The 17,571-nt window shown below is 41.1% G+C and overlaps 2 protein-coding genes across 2 annotated transcripts in view; one reads left to right on the forward strand and one right to left on the reverse strand.

Moving 5' to 3' along the window:
• Positions 1-1,782: 1,782 nt before the first annotated feature.
• LOC134224624 (uncharacterized) overlaps positions 1,783-17,571 on the reverse strand; it is a 619,481-nt gene continuing 603,692 nt past the window's right edge. Inside the window, exon 17 of the mRNA XM_062704057.1 lies at positions 1,783-15,860. Coding sequence (XP_062560041.1) covers positions 15,634-15,860 — 227 coding nt within the window. The 3' untranslated portion in view covers positions 1,783-15,633. The remainder of the gene's footprint in view (positions 15,861-17,571) is intronic.
• On the forward strand, positions 6,012-6,476 carry LOC134206113 (uncharacterized). Its single transcript, XM_062681806.1, has one exon. The coding sequence runs from the start codon at positions 6,012-6,014 to the stop codon at positions 6,474-6,476; it is 465 nt and encodes a 154-aa protein (XP_062537790.1).

Consider the following 17,571-nt stretch of genomic DNA (forward strand, 5'->3'; position numbering starts at 1 on the left):
AGCTATGGCAGCTAATGCACGAACACGGATTTCCGGATAAACTGATACGGTTGATCAAAGCGACGATGGATCGGGTGATGGGCGTAGTTCGAGTTTCAGGGGCATTCTCGAGTCCATTCGAAACCCGCAGAGGGTTACGGCAAGGTGATGGTCTTTCGTGTCTGCTATTCAACATCGCTTTGAAAGGGGTAATACGAAGAGCAGGGATTGACACGAGTGATACAATTTTCAATAAGTCCGTCCAGCTATTTGGCTTCGCCGACGACATATATATTATGGCACGTAACTTTGAGAAGATGGAGGAAGCCTACATCAGACTGAAGAGGGAAGCTAAGCGGATCGGACTAGTCATCAACACGTTGAAGACGAAGTACATGAAGAAGAAGGAAGAGGTTCAAGAGAAGACAATGTGAGCCAGTTTGCGAGTTTGCATCGGTGGTGACGAAATCGAGGTGGTAGAAGAATTTGTGTACTTGGGCTCACTGGTGACTGCCGAAAATGACACCAGCAGAGAAATTCGGAGACTAAATGGCTGGAAATCGTACGTACTTTGGACTTCGCAAGACGCTTCGATCGAATAGAGTTCGCCGGCGTACCAAACTGACAATCTACAAAACGCTCACTAGACCGGTAGTCGCGGTAGTCCTCTACGAACACGAGACCTGGGCGATGCTCGTGGAGGACCAACGCGCACTTGGAGTTTTCGAAAGGAAAGTGCTGCGTACCATCTATGATGGGGTGCAGATGACGGACGGTACGTGGAGGAGGCGAATGAACCACGAGTTGCATCAGCTGTTGGGAGAACCATCCATCGTTCACATCGCGAAAATCGGAAGACTGCGGTGGGCCGGGCACGTAGCCAGAATGTCGGACAGTAATCCGGTGAAAATGGTTCTCGACAACGATCCGACGGGCACAAGAAGGCGAGGTGCGCAGCGGGCAAGGTGGATCGATCAGGTGGGAGATGACTTGCGGACCCTCCATAGACTGCGTGGTTGGCGACGTGTAGCCATGAACCGAGCCGAATGGAGAAGACTCTTATATACCGCACAGGCCACTTCGGCCTTAGTCTGAATAAATAAATAATAATTTTTATTTTTATTTGACTGCGAAATATAGGTCAGCTCTGGACTACAGGAGGGTTTCGGACCATGGGGGGATCGGTTTCGGAACACCATTTTTAAGAATGTCGAAAACGTATACTTTCACTTTACCCTCTGCATCTCCTAACTTTTCACATCTGCACCCACAATAAAGCCTCAGAAATACAGAATAATCTCCCCACTACAATATAGACTACGAAACTTGATCAAAAAATCATTTTTTCCAATTTCATTTAGGGGGTCGGTTTGGGAACATTCTCCTCTACACTATACATAAATGGGATCTCTTGCTGAATGCAACAAGCAAGAGGTATTTAAGGTGATTTAAGTATAGGTAAATTTATCGTGGTGGAGCATTGGGAAACTTATTTTATTTAACTTCTTTTACGCAATAACAATACTCTGTGAGCGGAAAAAGGTGGATACCGTTTACCCAGATTTTTTCGCTTTTTCGCTGAGCCCAGATTTGAGTTAAGGTACCGCTTCCTATACTATTAGATAAAAAATTACAAAAAAAATCACGGTTTTGCTGAATCTGGATCGCTTTGACATATAATTCTTAGTAGGTTAGGGTTAGCGTTTAGAATCGAATTCGCTATCTCCGGAATGGCAAACTGGAAACAATGTATTAATTCTGAGATAAATGATATTACCATCCGGCACAAATGAAACGCAAGCATTTGTCGAAAAAACACTTTTGTTTTTAAATCATTATCTTATATTTTTCGTTAACTCACGTTATTGATTCTTAAAATTACGTCTTCCTCCATTTCTTCTTTTTATTAATTAATATCAAAATGAGTTCTATACTCTTAACATTTCTTCAGTTTTTTTCATTATTTTCAGATGTTTTCTTCTTTTTATTATTTTTTGCTGTTATTTTATAATTTATGTAACAGTTTATTTTTTATTATAACAAACAACATTAGGAATTACTTTTACTTGTTTCCATTAATTTTTCTTTGCCTTTAGATTAATGCCAACCGATCTCACCATGCCCGTCTCTGGTATCAGTACTTTTTTTTACGGTTGAAAACGTATTTTTATGTTTCATTCGTTACACACGATCTGATGATCTATAAACAACCATGCTGCGCATTCGTGAGCAGACGAGCATAGTGTGATCTCATTGTATGAGTTTTTTGGCTATTCAGTTCCATAAACATGGGGTTGCACATAATGTGGCCGCTGTCCCACGTTTTTGTCTCGTTTATCGGTATTAATACGCTTTGATTTCCTCATTGTGGGGTGGAGGAAATTGAAAAAAAAAAGTAAAAACATGATAGGATGACTGAGATTTTAGAAAATTTTAAACGATCTGTTTGTGACGGAGTCGATGAATTTTAACGCCAGTTCAAGTTTGAGTGAAATCTGATGATGTGATGTCTAAAGAAATTGTACTACAATAATTATTCAAATGAATATTTTTATGCCATTCTCATCAGGAAATTAATTGATTTGGTTGGTCTAGGCGCTAGACATATTTCAAGTGACCCCCATCCCGAACAATGAGAGACCGTATCGCACCGTGCGTCGTTATAACTTTACACAATTTGTTTCCGTTAATTTTTTGCAAAAAAAAATCTACTATCACTTTCTACCTTATACGAGTTATACGGGCTTGTATGTTACTGTTGGAACCGGTCATCGATCAAACTAAGCTTTGGAATCGTTTCGACAACGGTGGTGTTGCCGGTGAAGGAAGCCGTTTCTGAGAATCATTCGCGTGCAGTCCACTATGTTTTTAATAGGGTTGTATAAAAGTTATTCGTATTTTTCTAGTTTTCTTTTTGTTAATTTATTCTGACTTTGCGGAACGATTTTGCGAAACGAGCTCCTTCTTTAAAGGGACTTCCTGTAAACGCAACTATGTTTTGTGTTCAGTTTATGTGTCTGTGTGTATGTGTTTGTTTGTGCTCGTACCTATCTCATTGATTATGAATCTAGTTGTCATTTTCGTGCATGTTTGTAGACATCGTTGTTTCTACCCTTGCATGGTTTCTTGGGTGGAAATTCTAACGTGTAATACCACAAATATTGAATGTTTTAATTTTTTTGTGTTGATCAGTAAAATTTTCAATATGTATTTTTGTTTTTTTTTTTGTATTATTTTATTAGGCAGTGATTATAAACTTGATGCGCGTACAGGTCCTTTTTTTTATTGCGGATTGATTGATTCCAAAGCCTACTTGAGCTGGAAAAAGGCTTGCAAGATTCCTGCGTTTGTCAGGCTTTTCATCGTCTATTATTGGTTTTGTGCTTTAACTGACAATTGCAACACAGAAATCTGTTCAAATTGTTGCTGATTTTGTTTGTTTGGTTTCGATTGATTCTCTCGGGTGTTACTTTCGTTTAACGAACAGCTAATCATAGGGATTTACAGTTTTTAGTTGATTACCTTCAACTTGGCGCTTATGTGTGTGGAATTTGTGGTTGTGTACACCAGGGGTTCGGGTAGTGACAGTTTTTTTTATGGGAACTGAGTCAACGGGGTTATTTGGGTAAATATGTTCTGTAAGTATTCCTGAACAATCTTCCAAAATAGCACATAGATAATGACTATCACATGTGGAACAGCATGGTCCACATGTGATAAGCGTAAAACATGACCATTATTTGCTTTTAGCTGTCCCTCAACAGTCAAATCACATGAGAAATTGTCAGAGCATTAAACATTGGTAATCGTGAAAAGCATGTTACCAATAATGCTCACACAGGAAAACTAGAGAGAAATAGTCCATTTGGTTCAGTTTATTTTTAGCTATCCAAATTAAGGGACAAATTGATTACAAACGAATAACTCATAACCTATTTGTGCCTCAATTGATAAAACAGTAATAATAATATTAGAAATAATAATGAAAATAGGAGTCAAAAATTACGAGGGCATGCAAACGACGATGATGTCAGATTGCGGACGCTGGCGACAATTTACCTGAGCCTGGAAACGATGATCTACAGTCTCATCCAGGACTCTTAGAATGCAAGAAAAGCTTCGAAAAAGCTACAGAATGCTTTTCAGGACAACGGTCTGACCAGGAAAATCGGGTTGCTAAGGAAGCTAACCTAAATTCGTTTGGACGAATGCGGTAGCGTGGAATCCTACGTTGATGAGCTGATGTTCACAGCACCACATAACCTTGCAGGAATCGGCTTCAAGGTCGACTTGCTGCGTGGTTGCTAGTGGGATTTCCGAAGTTCTACGCACCCATGATTATGGGACTCGAAGCATCGGACACTGCGTTGACATCAGATGCAGTTAAAGAAAAAAAAAATATGCAGACGTGAAATTGTCGTTTGCTCCTAAAAATGCCAACGGAGAAGGTGCGATATACTCAAATCTGAAATTCAAACGGCGTGGAAGTTCGGCGTGCCACAACTGAGTAAGCCCTCTGGAGACGAGCCAGCCTTGGGCTGAAAGTCTCCTAAATAAAGACAAAAAATTAAGCCCTCATTACATCTAACACTGCCGTCTGGTGATTACAATCGCCAAAGTTTACACAAGCTTGTGTTGATGACAGACAGAATTGAGTTAGTAAATGAAGTTGTACAAGAATGCATCCCTTGTACTGAAGGTAAGCATCCTTGAGCTGATTCTTTTCCTTCGTCGTGGGCTACTCGAATTAGTTTATTCAGACTTGGTGGGTCCCATTGAAGTTACATCGCTTGTTGGCAGCCAGTATATGATGACGTTTATCGACGATGCAAGTCGTAAAAGTTTCTTATATTACCTGGAACGAAATAATGAAGTGTTTTTTTTTCCTTCCTCGTTTGTCGGGTGAAGATCACTGCGTCCAGATTTTAGGACTATTGTGATATACCCTTTTACTGTGAAATACGCAAGTTATCTCAGTAACATGTTTGTCACTGAGATACCTTGGTATCGACTGAACTCAAGACCATCTATTATTGATGAATAGAGATCCTGAGTTACAGTATGTGACTCCCCCATTCTGGCGAGACTAGCTTTATGAAGCCAACCACGTCCTTGGGGGATAAGATCCATATGTCAGCAGGCCCTAAAAAGGGCTTGCTGAGAACTTTGAACCTACGTTGGGTGAGTGCACTGCAATAGCAGAGGATGTGTTCTGATGTTTCTCTCTCCTCGTCACAGAAGCGGCAATTTGAGGTTTGGATTGCTCCGATCTTTTGTAGATGGTATCTGCAGGGGCAGTGTCCAGTTATTAGACCGGTGTAGATGTTGAGATCCCTTTTGTTGAGACCTAATAGTTGTTGGGTTTTCTTGGGGTTAATCGTTACGAGCCTTTTGGATTGGCTCGTATGGGGAAGTGCATTCCAGTTTGATGTGATTTGACTGACCATATATTTGTTCAGTTCCATTTTTACAGAGCAGTCTGAGATCCCGCAGTGTTTGGTGTTTGGAGCCTATGAAAAATTTAAGTCAATGGCGGAACACCAGACCTAAAATGTTCAAGAGTACTCCACGAGAAAACTTATACGTACTCTCCCGAGCAAAATGGTGTGATGGAGAGAATGAACCGGACACTCGTCGAAAAAGCAAGAAACATGATTAACGATTCGTGTTTGTCGAAAGAATTTTGGGCTGACAGCGAGGATGAGTTTGAAGGGTTCACTACATCCGAAACACATTCGAGTGATTCAGAATATCTGGATGTCAATATCGAGCCTGCGCTTCCGTCGCAATCAGATTACGTTACAAATATTTCTTTATTTGGTGAAGTTATTGGACGTAGCTCGATTGGATTGGCTCGTAGCGGCCAGGAATCGATTTCGGCGAAGTTTATGATCTGCTGGTACGGTATTCCACCATCCGATACCTTCTGACTTCTGGAAAATTGACGGACGAGGCAAGTTTGTCGGTTGCGAAAGGCACTCTACGGGCTCAAACAGTCGATTCGAGTGTAGAACTCTAAGTTGGACAAGGCGATGAAAGTGTTTAGGCTTGAGAAGTCCAAAGTAGATCCGTGCTTGTACTTCCGAATCGATGGTGACAAAACGACGATAGACGATTCAATGATTTTTACGTACAACGCCAAACTGAAGAATGCGTTGAAATCGTTTCTCCTCAATCGCTTCAAGATGAAGGATCTTGGTCAAGCAGCTTTTTGCATGCAACTGCGAATCACACGGGACCGCAAGGACGGTAAGCTGTTGGTCGGCCAAGATCCTGTTTCCATACCAGCGGAGGCGCGTATCAAGCTGGATAAATCAATGCCGCCAACAACGCCGGACGAAGCCCTGGAGAGTAAAGAAGTTAATAACAGGAGGCAGTTGGCTGTCTTACTTATCCTGCGCATGCAACGCGGCTGGATATTAGTTTTGCGGTCAATCAAATCAGCCAATTCAATGCAAATCCGGGACGCAGCCATTGGCATCTTATCAAGTGCATAATACGGTACCTACGGGGTACGAAATCGAATCGGTTAACATATTCGAAGGATCGAAGTTAGAAATTGTTTGGGTATATCGATGCCGATTGGGGAGGAGAACAAGATTCCAGGAAATTCACTACTGGATACGTCTTCACGTTCATGAGAGGAGCTGTGTCTCGTAAAATGAGACGGAAAACAACAGTAGTTGCCCATATCGTTGTGCGAAGCAAAATACGTTGCACTTTCCCGCTCTAATCAGGAAGCCCTGTGGTGGTACCACTTTCAATGGCAGATATTTTATGTTCAAAGCATTCCCATCCCGTGTTGTGACAATCAATCAGCCATCAGTAAAGCACGGAACCAATCGTATAATACCTGGCCAAGCATCTATGCATTCGGTAACATTTTATCCAAGACGTTCTAGAGTTGTTTATGTGAGTTTCGTACTCAGCAGTTTGCAAATATGTTTGCACGTGATAGCTTCGTACTGCGCTTCGGTGAGGTCAACGATTTTTCTAAACCTTCTCTGTGGTTCAGATGATTGAAGCATTTTCCGTGGTCATCTTCTTCATATTGGCATTACACATCTCCCACTAAGACATTACCGCCTCGCAGCCTAGTGTTCATGAAGCACTTCCACAGTTGTTAACTGCGAGGTTTCTAAGCCGAGTTACCATTTTTGCACTCGTATATCATGCGGCTGAGATCAGGTTAAAGCGATAGCTGGACATCGCTCAGAATGGAGATCTGTCAAGTCAGCCCCTTGCACGACCGAAGGTGTTCAGGACCCATAAGTAAGTAGGTAGGAGTAAGTAGGAGGCTAACCCGATGATACATTTATGTCCAAGAAAGTTGAGAAAATTTCTTAGACCGGACCGGAAATCAAACCCAGTCACCTTCAGCATGGTCTTGCTTTGCAGCCGCGCATCTTACCATACGGTTATGGAAGGTCCCGTGATCAATGAGTACCAAATAGAGGGATTCTTGGAATTCATTGACCTGCTGCAGGTTGATGCAGAGCGTGACAGTATGGTTCTCGCATGGTCCTCCGGGCATAATTCTGCCCACTGCTTCGGAGGACTGACCTTTCTCTATTTCCGAATGAGGATAACTTTGCGCAGAGTTTTGAAAACAATGTACAGTAATATGATATCCCTGCAGATGTCGCATACAGTCAGATCGCCTCCATTGGAAACTATCGCTAGGACGCCTTGCATTCAGTCCGCCGGAAAAGTCATGGTGTCCGAAATATTGCAGAATTGTTGATGTAGCATTTGCGCGGATGGCATAGGGTTGAATTTGAGCATCTCTGCTGATATGCGATCGATCCATATTTATGGTAGCAGCTTCAACCTCCTGCGTCGCAGTCTTGATGGCGGCACATGCCGGGATGTTCAAGCGTCAAAACCTGAAGAAGTTGTTCGAAGTGGTCGAGCCAATTATTCAGATGATCGTGTTGGATCAGTGAGTGACTGACATGTCGCGTTTTTCTCTGGCATCAACGGATTTGCCCTTGCTCAAACCAGGCAACACGTGAAACATCGTAGAGGAGACCCGCGCCCGCTTGTCAGTAGCCGACAGCGTTTGACCATAATTATCTAATAGGCGAGATCTGACTACGCATTAATCAGATTCAGAGGCGGTAGGCGAGGCTCGGGCGGCGAATCAACATGGACTGACTAGAAAATCCAGCTGTGCGCACTCAGCGAAAATATTAGAAGCCCGACGGAAGATTGAGGAGCGTAGAGAAGCAAAGGCTACGGAACGGAAAGAACCAAAGCTCTCCGGGAGTAAAGTACGAGTCCCGTAAACGGTATGTATCTTTGTATGTGGAAGTCTTGCTCTGCTGCAGAGCATGTTGTTTTGAGCACTTCGAACAAATTCTTCAAGTTTCAGCCAGTATTCATCAAGAAGCAGCCATCCAAAGCGTGAAATCTAAAAGGGTCCCAAGTTTGATCGGCTATCGGCGGAGGTGCTCAGGGCTGACCTTATGCTATCTCTGCAAATGTTGTATGCAATATTTTGCTCCGTTCCGCATTATTCGGGAGCAGCTCAACAAGTTGGAAGTGTGAATTACGAAGGGTCGTCGGCCCCATAGAAGCGCGACACGAGCGCCACATGACGAAGCTTAGTCTGACTCCATGCGGATAATTTTGTTTCGCCTGCTCAATTGTTTTGAAATGTTGAAGGGAGGGAGGGTGCTTTTCTTTTGTATTGTCTACTTCAGTTCCATTGGGTAAGGTAAATATATCTACCCGAAGCAAGCAGTCGCCGCTCATGAGAATTCTTTATTAGGAGATGAGCTAGTTAGCAGCGTGCTGACATTTAGTGCCCTTAAAATTCGCATGAGGATAAAAAACTTTGCCGCGTTGATTCACGCCGCCGCCACTGCCGCTGTCGCCGGATAAAAACGAAAACGCTACCAGCACATTAGGGGCCGATGCCCACATAGCGTTTTTTGAACGCTGCGTGCACGTGGCGTTAGAAAAACGCAGGTGTGTATCGGTGCGGCGACGCTGCGTTACCGCTTTTTCCCGATGCACACATGCGTCCTTTTAACGCCGTGTGCACGCAGCGTTGAAAAGACGCTACGTGGGCATCGGGCCTATATTAGATACAATAAACGTCCCCGCTGTCCGAAGCTGTCAAATCGTATGGACGCTTCGCTTCGCTTCCCATTTCGCGTCTACTCTGGCCGCACCCTAAGAGTAGTATAAAAGTAGTAAACGTTAGAACAGAGCTATCAAAGGTTAAGACAGGAGTACTTGAAACGGGACTGTTAACTGAGGAAGCAAATTGACCATTGATTGATAGTTAAAATAGTAAAAGCATAAGTACTAGAACGCTAATGGCGATGTAGTTATTTAATTCATTTTGCCAAATTATGCTTCAACAAGCTTCATGTTGTAGTGCATGTTTGGTTTCATCACCAACATCGGTTCGACACTTGGTGTACCAGTACTTTGACCGAAGTAACCGTGATGTTAGTCACGCGCACAGGAACGACATAAGCAATTTTATACTTTTGAATCAGCTCTTTTAACAAGTAGAAGCATAATAATAAAACGCTAGAGGCGCTGTTATCCCATACAGCATTTGGCCGGGGTTCTGCCATATGGCACCAAGATCCAACAAAAGATTACCCATTTTTCTGCCCCAGCTTTCGCTTAGCATTTTAATTGAATAAAAATCGTATTGGATTTCCCACTACCCCGAACCTAAGGATATCCTACAATAAATGTGTGGATGAATTGATATGAAATGACTTCCGTTATGCTTTTACGAAAAAAGCCGCTATAAGCCGCTTGATGCGTTTTGGCCTTGGTTTTGGCAGAGTCCCGACCATTTGTGATCGACATGATTCAATCATAGTAACCAGGATTTTCCATAAATGGTTCAATCGGCATCTTGAATGTCAAATTTATTGTTTTGTTTTGGTTTGCTTCTTTTCAAGTATGAAAATTGGGCTACTATGATGAAAAACATGGACATCTGACTCATAAAGTACCATCTTGCACAAAACATGTTGATTACCTTTGTTGATTACAAGATTTGAAACGCCCATCTAATAGGGGAAATGACGACTTTGATTCGTTTTGTTCTATTATTGTCAGTGGGGTTTTTGTTGATCAAATCTCATGAAATTTGGCCACAATATTCTTTGATACGCAAAGAATGTTTAGGCCAAATTTTTACAGAGCGAAACTGATATCGAAAAGCATGATTCAGAGAAAGTTGTTGATGGAGTAGGTGGCTGGTGGCATTTAAGACCGATATTGATATTGATTATGGCGTGAAATGAAAGATTTAAAGAAAGTGCCGAAGTAAAAGCCGCATTGGGTATAAAAAAATCAACACTCGACGCAGGTCTGAACGATGCTTTTCATTTTGCTTGACTGTATGAAGTTTGTGTGTTTGTGTTTTCTTTGCTGATCGCATTGAATAAGGTGAACACCTGCGCGACCGAGGTGGGTTTCACAAAGTAGGGGGAAAAATCTCAATAATATTGAGTGGTAATGTTTCGTTGCCGGTAAACTCATGAGCAACACGCCTTTTTGCTGGCAACTATTAGGGAACAATGCACCAAACATCGGCGAATCTGCATTCTGGTATGGACACCGCGTGGAGACGCGTAGTACATTGTAGCTTAGTTCCACTAGGGCGTTTTGCCTCGCCGAAATGCTAGATGTTTCATCAAAATGTGGAAAATTTCGGGTTTTCCCACATTCCTATCTGTTATTTTGACACTTGGGGCCTCTTCCCCTACTCAAGAAGACGGATACCATTCAGGGCATGCCGCCTCGATGCAGCAAAAATGAAGGAAGGTTGCTCTTGGGGCTAATAAAAGACTACGGGCACTATTTCGACATTTTAAGTACCATGATGCTATATCTGCTGAGGGAATTGCTTCAAAATTCCGTGGATTTCAAGTAAATTTGTTCAATCCACTTGAGCAGCAAATGCAGTCAGAGCGGCGTTTGTTCCAACTCCCAACATTCGCCAGAGTTGTTGTTGATTCTATCCACTGATTGATTCACTACGACTTAGGGGCCATTTCGAGCTACATTTACCCGGATGGCTTGGAACGATCTACTCATATTCTACAATGCATTTTCAAAAAAAAAACACAGCAATTATTTATGCAGAATGCAGATGGACAATGAATATGTTTTAGCAGGGTTTTTTGGAAGGCTCTTTTTATAAAAGACTTTGAAAGTTTTTGCTTTTGTATGAGCGAAATTCACTTTGATAACGACAACAACGTCATATGCCATGATGATGCCAACGAATTTCGACACAACGCGCACTAATTCATTTGCGAGTGGATTCTACTTATAGATAGGAATTAAGACATGGTATCCGATCCAACTGTGAAGGTATTCGATCCAGTTAGTTCACGCCGACTTTGTCGCACCTTTCCTGAACTCCTATTTTGGTTAAAAATACCACATTTCGGCACATCGCTCACTGCCGGGTACTATTTAATGTTATGTCGCAATATCTCATAAATAGCTAAATGTATTACCATAAAACTGTATTTGGAGCTGTGAAGATCTTTTTTGTCAAAGGTGGGGTACTAATTGCCGTAAAGGCATCGTTCTTGCACCAAATGATGGAAGAAATCAAATTCTGGATAACCATGAAGCTGGAAAACCAAGCATTAGACATGTGTGAAACTGGTCTGAAGTGTCGATGAAAGTTTCGGGTTCGGAACCGCTAAAATCCGTGCCCCTTTTCCAGGGCCGCATTTAGCGGGGGCCGGGAGGGCCTTGGCACCGCCCCCCCCCCAAATATTATGTACCAAAGCAACCTTTTCTGTCCATATAAATCCGGCCCTGCCCCTTTCCATTGAAAAGCCGTTTTAGGTATCAGCGATTGCATGTCCAAGATAAGTGTTACAGTATGCACTTTTTCACTTTTTCAGCACTTTTTCACGTCCAATACCGTTTGTTAAAAGTTGTTGCAGTTTTAGTTGTTTTGTCATCTCCACCTTGTTATGTTGACATCATTAACTATCATATGCTTTCGAATCTCAGCTAGGGAGGATGCGGTTATCAAGAAAAGTCACCGTCGAATTATGTGCAGTGAATGTTCCGGATGTTGGTGCTACACGAAGAACATCTGGAGTTCATCGAACGGGAACTGTTGGCAGCCAACGAGTTGGTAGTAAAAGTGTAACTTCCAATAAAATTTAGATAGATCTGGTCAAATCACCGCCGGGGACTACATACATTGAATAGAACGCGACTCGTTGATATACCGGTTTCAGTTTCGTCGTTGCACCATTAATCGCTTTGCTTCACCGTTAATCTAACGACTGATAGTGGTAAATTCTTTAGACGTGCGTTGTTTTGGAAAAACCAAGGTGATGTATGTAACCGTAGTGCAGATCACGTAACAGTCTTCCATGGAAACAGGTCGTCGGTTTCCGAGCAACTCCGCAGTCGGAGAGTATCTGAGTAGCTCACGACCGAGCCAGGATTTGTATGTCACACTGGTTCTGAATACAATAGAACGAGAGTGAAAAGCTCAAGGATTTGATGAGCTCGAAGAATCGGTTGATCGAACGCTCATCGCAAAGAAGTGTAACATGCTGAGGTTGCTGATCATACTCTATTGACTGCAAATTTAGAAAAGTTTAATTGATGTGACGTCGTTTAGACAAAAAAAATCAATAGCAGAAAGACCCGGTTATAGATCATACATGAATGACATTCGAGGTGACAAAACCTTTGCGAGTTTGGTTCAACAATACAACTAAAAATAAGAGTGGTTTAATTGAATTCGCAGCCAATCGTAACAATGCAAAATACTATTCAGCTGACAAATGAGGGAGCTCGATCGAATGTTCCGAAATATTCAAAGGTGAAGCAGTCGCTTTTCAATGAATACAAAAAAAAAATAAAGCAGTTCACCACAATGGCGCAGTTATTAGAAGTAAAATAATTTTACAGTAAACATTACTATATCCATGAATTTGGAAAGGTTTAACAAAGTCCTTTTAAGTAATAAAAACTAAAAATTCATCATGTGCTTTCGGGAATTAGTGTACCTATTATGTACGATATTAATTGAAGTAGCGTGGATTCTACTTGCAGAACTTTTTGGATAGCATCTTCAGTATGTACAGGGAACCAAGTTAAATGATCACTTTTAGCTAAAAATTAAACTTCGAAGTTAAATTCTGATAAATTATTAAATTCCTGAACCTTTGATTCTTGAAATTGTAATTGGAAGTCACTATTTTCATTGTTCAGTTTTGTTGGTGGTGGATAAGAATTGTGTTAGTGTGCTTGTTTTCGTATTCCAAACAAATACAGACCTATTTGGAAGATATTCGAGGGGAGTCGCGATTCCCTTTGACGTTTTTGTTAGTGTTTTTTTTCCGCTTACATTCGTTTCGGCCTTCGCTTACGTGTATGTATTCTTGCTTCGTTTAACCATATTCCATAGTTGCTGTGTATTTTGAATGTGATATTTGTTTTCTTGCTTTTGTGTTTGTTACGTGTGAGTATTATGATTTGGTTTATACTGACGAGGACGTACGTTTGTTGTTTTTGCATGCCCAGATTTCGAACGCATGGGTTGTATGTGTGTATATGCATGTTTCTCTCGCTTCACTATACGTCTTCTCGTGTATGTATGTGTGTTACCTATTCTTTGGACGCTCACATTTTGCGATAATATTCTTGGTTAACCTCACTTTCCTGCTTCTGTTTATTAATTAATAGTTGTTTTAGATTTCTTTACACATTTATTACATGGTTAATTGTTATGCTTTGCTTGTTCAGTTAGTGTTGTTTACTTGTTCACTTGTAGTGTCCTGTGTTTTGTTTTAACTCCTTCACTCCTGTAGAGCTCAACGATTTATTTTTATTCCCACTCCTACGGAATTGTTTGATGGCTTACTATTGCGTTACTGGGTTTATATAAAACTTGATTAATTTCGACTAGTTGCACGATTTATACTCACATTCGTTTGTGTTTTGCTATGGCATTACAGGGAAGATCATGATAAGCGTAAACTTGAGAGATCTCAATCAATTTTTTGTTTACATCAATGGTTAGTTATATTCAGTGTGACCACTTGAAGAAAGAAAACATCAAATAATCTTCGAAGTAAGTTAATTGCTCATTCATAATAACAAACAAAACCGTATGAACAAGTTTACTAGTGTTAAGTTTTCATAAAATTTGAGCTTTTTTGGGGTGAATACATAAATTATTCTGCCTCAGATACTTCCTTTACTCCCGTTTATTCTATGTGTTAGTCGTTTGTTTACCTTCAATTAGTCTACACATCGTTTTTTTGTTTATGAATGTCTAATAACTATGTCGTACAAATATATAAAAACAACTTTTTTCTTTTTTCTTCTTAAGATACAAATCAATGTTCCATGTATGTGTATAGGTGTGTTATGTGATTTGCCTTTACTTCCTGTTAAGTGTTGAATTTGGGTGTTTCTACGATTTTTCACACGGACTTGCGATTGTTTGAATATGAATGAGTGTTTGCTGTTTAATTTCTTACCATGTCTGAATGTGTGTTTGTGTTTGTTTGTCTCGTGTAATGTGACTGTGTATATTGTTATTCATTAAATATTTCCTAGTTTTTTTTTGTTATTCGTTTACGCATTTTTTCTCAATTGATTTTTGCTTTTATTAAAAAGGTTTTTTTTTTCTTATAAAATGAACTTTACAAATAAAACAACTTCACCGCACATCCCGCGGGGTTCACTCTCTTGTTTTTGCTACTCTCTGCCACCACAGTTCTGTTTTGCCCACCAATATCATAATTAACTATGTTACAGTTAAAGATCTACTATTTACCGTAACGTTTCCTCGCTTTGCACCTTGGAAAATCTAAACTAAAATATAATGTATTGCGATTATTTATGAAATCTTTGTTTGTTTCTTTTGTTTACTATACTTGTAATGTTTTTACTCCTTTATCGCTTGATTTTTTGAGTGTTTATGAATTATGTACTCGACAGTATTATGTTAATTCATAATTGGGATAAAAAATTGATTTACTGTTACCTTTCTGTTCACTTTTAATTAAAATATTTAGTTTATCTAATGTTAGTTTTATCCTTGTGTCTTTATTGTTAATGCCTTGTTAATCTGTTCTGGTTTTGTTTGCCTGGGTTCGAACGTGGCAGAAGACCTGGAAGTCTCCTACGACTACGGCTACAGGGATCGTGAGTTCGTTTTTGCTGTTTCCGCACAAGTTTCACGAAGAAGGACGTTTAATAGTAAATAATCTTCGTAGTGTCAACGTTTGTGCCTTCTATAGCTGGATATTGTTGTTCTTGCTGTTGGTGATGATGGTGGTAGTGGTGCTGGTGCTGGTGATTGTTATGATAGCTGTTCTGTTGATAGTAGTCTTCGTAATCGTAGTTCTGGAGTCGGCGACTTCGAATTGCTTGGAAGTCGTTACCTTGGCCGCCGTTGCTGTCGCTGCCGCTGAATGTTCTCGTTAGCCGACGAGTGCTATCGACACTGGGGATGCGGTTGCCAAGGCAAAGCATGGCCAGCAACGAGGAACAGTAGTCGTACGGGTAGTAATAGTAAAACGAGCAACAGTATTGTCCCCGGTAGAGGTGCTGGCAGAAGTGGCAAATGCTGCAGTGCTGATGGAAAAGCCCCCTCGCCGTCGTCGGTCTCGCTCACCGCTATACACACTCACCATTGTCGTCGAAGCGGTCACAGCTGTTCATAAACAGGTCATCGTTGAGGTCATCCGGATCCAGCAAAGTGTCGTTGATGCACACGTGCGGCGGTACACTAACGGGTGGCAGTGGTGCTGGCGGGATTTGCATCGGTTCGCTGTTGTTGATACCGTGCAAGCTGCCAGACAGGCTACCACCGGCCTGCAGGTGCCGTCTGCTGGAACCTAAACCTGAAATGTAGAAGACGATCGTTACATATCTTGTGTTAAGGATTAATGGTAGTTTTTGAAGGCGTGATTCCACATTTAACATTTATCGTATCTGTCTTTTGCCTGGGTTGGTGGGCATCCATTTGAGCGAAGCAGATTGCCCACTGGTTATACTTTCTTGATGATTGTGTATCGAGGAGACAGGGGTATTAGGAATCATACAAAAGTCATCAGCATTAGCATTGAGCAATTCGTGGTTGGTACAAAGCTGGACTTTTTATGAGAGTGGTATCATTTCCATCCGTTACCACAGATATTGATTTCGGACTGATCACTATCTCTTAGATGAAAGCAATGCACTCTCCAACAGTCGAGATTGGTCCTAGCCACATCCTTGCGAATGCTAATGAACGGGAAGGATGGCTAGTTGGATACCTACCCAAGATGCGGAGAACTCTACGACCTCTCATAGGTGACACGGGATGTTTTGGAATTGTTACTGTGGATGGTTGTAACAGTAGGAATCGATTTGGTAGAACGTGAAAGGCAGAAAGAACTAAGATAGATATACAAAGTGGGAAAGGGACGATTCTGGAATTGAGCTCACGACCTCCTGCTTATAAGGCAGAAGCGGTAGCCACTAAGCCATCAAGCTCCTCAGATAGGAATCATAAAAATCTTAATATCATAAAAATATACGAGCAGATGGAGGCGCATGGTGTATTGAAGTTAGAAGAGCCCAAAAATTTTCCTGCTGGTTGTAGGGGAGAACAGTGCGTTATGCACCCACGAGGCAAAATTGCATCACTCATAAATTCACTCATATAATCTTTTGTATTACATTAATGAACAGTTCAGTAAAAGTTATTGCGTTAGAATGTCATTAAAACCTGGTTGTTCTGAATGGGAGATCATTGTGAAATGAAGCTAGATTTGTAAATTAAGCTTCTACATCGAAAAAGCTCTCCCCTATGTGGTTGATTGATCCCAGTGAAAACTATTTGGGGAACGTCCACAAATTACGTCACGCTTTTAGGGGGAGGGAGGGGGTCTAAAAAATCGTGACTAAACGTGACAGAGGGGGGAGAGGGGGTTCTCTCAACTGTGACATAACAGCATGGCAGTAAAAACACTTTTTCGTAAGTAACAGATAATCCAAATAGAGACAACTCAGTAGCGCCGCGGTGCCACAAACAGCATGCAATGTACTTCTGGAGAAGCTCAATATTTTATTTACTTTTCCAATCAAATTTTGAATTCTCCCTCGAGGGGGGGGTGGTGACATAAGAAGAAAATAATATTTGTTCCGACCTAATATAAAAAGAATAATAATTCCCAATTGCGATTGATTCAAGTATTGTTCCACCAAAATAAACCACACCAAAAATGAAGATAAAGCAACCGTGCGCACTGATTTTTGTTTTTTCGATAGATTGTGCTAGACGCGAAATGTTTTTTAGTTCATTTTTTAGGTCGATATTGGCAGCTAGCATTTTAAAAATAAGTTGTCTGTTTTACTCCAGTCTACTGTTAATAATTACATTTTTATTAAAATAGGAACCTAGTAAATATATAGAATATGTTTAGGAAAGTACTTCTCGTTTCGGAACTTAGCTAGACGTCCAAGGATTGAATAAGAGCAGCCTTCTCTGCTCAAGACAATTTGTGATATAGCACTGCATGGGTCTGCTGCTCACGATAGACGACACGATGAAAGCGTAAGAAGTGTGAA

Source organism: Armigeres subalbatus, chromosome 1, assembly GCF_024139115.2.
Source record: "Armigeres subalbatus isolate Guangzhou_Male chromosome 1, GZ_Asu_2, whole genome shotgun sequence".
Taxonomy (NCBI): domain Eukaryota; kingdom Metazoa; phylum Arthropoda; class Insecta; order Diptera; family Culicidae; genus Armigeres; species Armigeres subalbatus.

Bases quoted from the DNA above. Each gene is read 5' to 3' on its own strand.
- LOC134206113 (XM_062681806.1), top strand. From the start codon at position 6,012: ATGAAAGTGTTTAGGCTTGAGAAGTCCAAAGTAGATCCGTGCTTGTAC.